At 43.8% G+C, this 5662-nt stretch overlaps 1 protein-coding gene across 2 annotated transcripts in view; it reads left to right on the plus strand.

Annotated features, from left to right (window-relative positions):
* The window catches only part of LOC105826396 (N-acetyllactosaminide alpha-1,3-galactosyltransferase), a 97128-nt gene that overhangs the window by 74538 nt on the left and 16928 nt on the right, over window positions 1-5662 (plus strand). For both annotated transcript variants that reach the window (XM_012664373.1, XM_012664374.1), the window contains exons 3-5: window positions 2616-2651; window positions 4288-4353; window positions 4892-5005. In XM_012664373.1, the coding sequence (XP_012519827.1) occupies window positions 2616-2651; window positions 4288-4353; window positions 4892-5005 (216 nt within the window). The remainder of the gene's footprint in view (window positions 1-2615; window positions 2652-4287; window positions 4354-4891; window positions 5006-5662) is intronic.

Below are 5662 nucleotides of genomic sequence, written 5' to 3' on the forward strand. Positions count from 1 at the left end.
GGTTGTTGAGAGGATTAAATAACTTCTTGTGTATAAAGCATTTGGGGCAATGGACTCAATAAGCACTCACTAAATGTTAACTGTCATCGTCATCATTATCATTGTCATCTTAATCCACTCAGGCTGCTATAACAAAATACCACAAACTAGGTGGCTTAAACAACAGGAATTCATTTCTCACAGTTCTAGAGGCTAGGGAGTCCGAGATCAAGGTGCCCGCCAATTCAGTTCCCCAGTGAGGGCTCTTCCTGGCTGGCAGATGGCCACCTCCTCCCTGTATCCACACATGATGGAGAGAGAGTGAGCTATTGTCTCTTCTTCTTAGGGGACACTAATAACATTATGGGCATCCCACCCCCATGACCTCACCTAAACCTAATCACCTCCCAAAGGCCCCACCTCCAAATACCATCACAGTGGGGGCAGGGCTTTAACATGAATTTTGGGGGATACAAACATTCACTCCACAAGAGTCATCATCATCGCCGTCATCATCATCATTTGCTCCAGAGGACAAAAAGAGGACAGGTGATTTTGGCAAATAGAAGGAAGAGCTCTGGCAGTTGGAAAAGTCTAACCCAAGAACAAGTGCCCTTTGCAGTTCCTGCCTAGCGTCCGAATGCTCTTTTGGATGACCTTCAAGCTCTGAGTCTGAACACTTGATTGGATAACTTTGGTGTTTTGAATTGTAGCCAGAGTTGTACTTCCATAATTTGGGTGGTTCACAAAATTAGAATATGAGAGTCAAAGGCCCAGTTGTGCATGTTGGCTATGGCCTCTCAGAAAGAGGGTTATTTTCCAGTGCTGGGTATATTTTCTCTGCACGGTGGCCAGAGCAGGTTCTAGCTGCTTTTCAGGGCCATAGGCTGGTACCTGGACTCCGCCACATTATTCTCTGATGGGCAGAATCCACTTGATCATCTGCAAGAGGCTTCAAAGGGAAGAGATCTTTTGCCACATTATGAATTAGCCATATGATGGCTTGAGGTGAGCTGAGGATACTAACCTTAGACAGGCAGCACTGAGCTAAAAAGGATTTAAAGATAACTAAATCAAACACATCGACTATTAATAATTAGTAAATAGAACTGTTGTCAGGAAAGCACCCTGAAAGAATGTCATCCAGGACAGCATTTGATTTGAGGCTGGGTAAAAAAAGAAATCTTAGACTGTTAGAGCTAGAGGAAACCTTGAAGTTATAGTGAAATAATAATGGTGATTATGACGATGGCAGCTGCCAGTTACTAAGTGTCTGTGTGTGCCAGGACCCATGCCATGCATTACCTCCAATTCTTATGAGAGCCCTGCAAAGTCGGTATTATCCCAAGTTTCTAGATGAGAACACTGAGTCTCAGAAATGTTAAACATTAATGTTCAAGGTCATATTTTCAGGAAGGTTTAGGTGCCTGGCTATCTGAATGCAGCTCATTCTCTGACCCACTACACAACCTTTCCTTTAGTCGGTGGCTACCATTTTAAAGTGACAAAATGGAGAGCCAATAGGTGAAGTAACTTAATAGTGAATTTATGTCTATGTTCTATTGGAATTCAGATCTTCTGAATCATTGTCCTGGACTCCTTCTTGATCTGAGTGCTGCGAGGGATACAATGTGAGCCAAATAGAACTCCTCCCCTCAAGGCGTTATGATCTAGGTGGGGCATAAGATGTGTGTATAAATAACCAATGATACGAAGTAGATGAAGGATATCAGAGGCAGAGAAGAGGGCTGGGAGAGTTCAAGGAGGCAAAGACTGTGTTTGGGTTGGAGGAGAATCCATTTTTTGCGTTCATTCACAAATACTTATTGGGCACCCTACGATGCCAGGCACTGTGCTGGAATCATATCAAGGAGGGCACAGAAGAGGTGGCATTTGAGCTGTGCCTTGAAGGATGAATACATGTTAAAATGCCACTGCAGTGTGGATATTGCCAGGACCATTGCAATGGTGAAGGATTCTAGGAGAGGAGGGGAGGAGGGTAAAAAGGAGGGGTGGTTGAAGAGATATGACAAGTTAGTAAACGTGTATTTACAAATTCGTGCCCCGAGTGCCAGGCGGCGTTCTGAGTGCTGAGTTGCAGCTCTTGTAGGTGCTTTAAGACAGTCTCACTGTCTTCGTTAGTTAAAGAAATGCCTTCTGCTCTGTAGAAGGCTCTGAGCTGGATGTGGCATTAGGCTCTGCGACTGAGGCTTTATTTTCTGGGGCAAGATAAATCCTGGGTAAGGGATGGCTGGACCATGGTGTTTCCACCCTCCAGGGCATTCTTCATCACCAGACACCTGAGTAGGTGGTAAAAGAAGACCCATCTATGGAGCCTCTCTCCCTCAATGATGCCACCCCTGGGCAATGGAGAGCTGTCTTCTTTTTTTAAAAAAAAAAACACAATTTGAGATCCTTCAGAGACTCCCATCTCCTTGATATCCTAAAGTTACTGCAAGTGGAGATTCCCAGTCTCCTGCTATCATCGGTTAGGCCTCAAAGGAAAGTGGAAACCTGGAAGTAGCTAAAACCCAGGCTCTCAGCACAGCCCAGGGCTCAATGATAATGGTTAAAAAGATAGCCTTTCTCAGAATTAAAAGTAACATGATATGTTTTTATTTTTCATTTGCTTTTAGCCCAGAAGGCTCTTTCTTGTGGATATATCACTCAAAGTAAGTGCTTTGCACCCTGGTGTCTGGCTCCCACATCCACTCTTGCACCCGCTACAGCCTGTCCACACGGCAGCCAGTGACGGTGCTCAGGCCCAAGGTGGAGGGAAGTGGGTGGATCCCAGGGGATCTGGGCTGTATTCCTCTGGCCCCCAGCCTTGTCTATACAGAGCAATGACTTGTATTTTGCCCTCAGTTCTCATCAAGGGTCGCTTTAAGTAGTGTCATTTGGGGAGCATTCCTGTCTTGCTGATGAAAAGAATCTGGGAGGTACTGTCCATTATTCTGCGCCGTATATATTGTCTAAAGACCTATGCGAGAAATTGCTCTGAGAATAAGAATCAGGAAAACAGTCTGAGTCTCTTGATAAACTAGTGTTTATCTTTTTTAATTATTATTTTTTGAAAAGAAAATGAGAGTCATGTAAACCTTTATCTTCCTATTCTTGGCTTGGTTGCCAGAAAGCTCAGAGCAAAGTATTGTACTTAACTGCTTGTACTTGCCCAGCCTTTGTTTCTGATATAATCTGTCCCCTGGTGTTAAATCCTGGCTTTTATGCTTACGTGCCATGGGACCTTGGCAACTTGCTCAAACCCACTCAGCCAATATCTCAGCTGTGAAATGAAAATAAAGGTAAAACCTTCATTTGGGATGGCCCAGATCATGTGAAAATACATGCCTGCGTGACTAAATCAGTGTTTCTGTTCCCTTTGGGTTTCTTATTCTCATGTTGTTCTGTTTATTGTACCTTTGTATCATGAACTCTCTCAAATGCTTCCAAGAGTAGATGGGCTTTGAAACAGGTTTCTTAACACCATTCTGCCTGTTCACAAATTACCTCCACACCTTATTTGTCCAACTGGAGGGTGCCATGTTCCCTGGCTTCCCCCTCTTTCCCACTCCTCCAGAAGGCCCCCAACTTGAACAGACTCTCACAATGAGAGAGTGGAAACTTTCTCAAGTGGGTGGCTAAAGTGGCTTCTAATTAGTTTCCTGAACTTCTTGTTCAGTGACGCTCAGATTTCCTGAAGCTGTTACTGCTGACCTGTGGGCAACTTGAATTTTTCTCAGGCTGACCTTTGTAGCAACCTGAATTCTGCTAGTTAGCAAAAGAGATGATTCTTGGGAATGTGCATTGGTTTTTCATTAAGACTATAACTTGTTACTGCTATTTCCAACTTACAAAGCTCTTTTATGTATACTAGTTCATCTAGTCTTCAAAATGACTTTCATGCTAGGTTTATTATTAGTAACTACATTTTTTCAGAGGAGAAAGTCAAAATTCAGAGAGGGAAAATGTCCTATTGTAGTCACACAACTAATAAGTGGCAGGTCCAGGACTCAGGTTTATGTATTAATATTAACCCCAGCCACCCCCCACCCACCCTCTTTTCCCCTACTCTCCCTGCCTGGGCTTGCAGGGTGAGCTGAGGGCTGGCAGCTGCCCAAGGGAGGGGAGGCCAAGGGAGCTTCAGTTCTGTCCTCTCTCATTCAGCTACAGTGTTTCACTTCTGTCTGTTTTATGAATTGGCGGTTTTAAATTTTGTTTTTGTTTTTGTTTTAAATGATCTCTACCATAAAAAGAGTTTCAGGACTGCCTCATTTTCTAAAAGTGTTTGTAATCTTTTTCATTTCTTAGAAACCCTGAAATTGGTGACGGCAGCACTCAGAAGGGCTGGTGGTTTCCGAGCTGGTTTAACGACGGGTAATCGGATGGCAGTCTGTGTTTGCCCACCCACCCAGTGCTTGCAGAGAGTCCTCATAAAATGGTTTCGCGTTCATGACCTTCTCAGTCACTCCTCTTCTTGTTGAAATCATATAGGAATCTGTTTTGTGGGTGGGACTAGGACATTTAAGATTCGTTTTGTTTTTGTCCAGTTAACTTGGGGCTGAGGCTTGGGCTGAAGTTTAGATTGCAAGAAAGACAATCATAAACTAAAGTGTTCTTAGGAAAACAGTTATCAAGTTTCTCCCACCCCCTGAAATAACCTGAGGGCTGTTGGGTCATGAAATGGCTAACTGTGCTGACTTGAGAAGGTGACAAGAAAGGTGAATACTGAACCGTTTTATCAAAAGTATGCCTTCACGAACAGACATCTGGTGTCTGGAGCCGTTCTCCAGTCAGTGATTTTGTGCATGCATTTTCTGCCTCAGAACACATTGCCCTGAGACATTCACCAACTGTCCCACCACCAGAGATCGCCTTCCCTGTCTTACCCAGCTTGCTTTCCCTTTGCACTTAGGACCCGCAGTAATCAAGAAGAGGAAGACATAGACAAAGAAAAAAGAAGAGAAAAGGAACAAAGAAAGGAAGATGACGAAGAAGAGCTTCAGCTATGGGACTGGTTTAATCCAAAGTAAGAGAAGAAGCGTCACTTCATGTGCAGTGAATCCGTCACTCGGCGGGAGGTGGCAGAGGCAGTGTAGGCAATAGTGCCATTGAGAATTTTCCTGATTTGGGAGAAAGAATTTTAGTATGTTAGATCTTTAACAGTAGACTTCACATAAGAAACTGAGATCTGGATATTTTGAACCAAATGGATTGAGCAACACAGTGTTTCTGACAGCAGTTGGCCAATGGTAGCAGATGAATCACTAAATATTGGGGCTGGAAGGGGTCTTACGGGCCACAGAGTATTGTGGAAAGCCACAGGATCTGGAGTCAGAGCAAGAAAATTCTCTCTGAGGTTCAGTTAACTCATCTATAAAATGAGAATGATAATAAAAAAAACCTCATGAGGCCATGAATTCATTAATTGAGCAAGTATACAACAAATGTTTATCAAAACTGATGATGTAGGCCAGGCGCGGTGGCTCACGCCTGTAATCCTAGCACTCTGAGAGGCCGAGGTGGGAGGATCATTTGAGCTCAGGAGTTTGAGACCAGCCTGAGCAAGAGTGAGACCCCGTCTCTACTAAAAATAGAAAGAAATTGGCTGGACAACTAAAAATATATAGAAAAAATTAGCCGGGCATGGTGGCGTATTCCTGTAGTCCCACCTACTCGGGAGGCT

This window comes from Propithecus coquereli, unplaced genomic scaffold, assembly GCF_000956105.1.
Source record: "Propithecus coquereli isolate 6110/MARCELLA unplaced genomic scaffold, Pcoq_1.0 Scaffold89, whole genome shotgun sequence".
Classification (NCBI taxonomy): domain Eukaryota; kingdom Metazoa; phylum Chordata; class Mammalia; order Primates; family Indriidae; genus Propithecus; species Propithecus coquereli.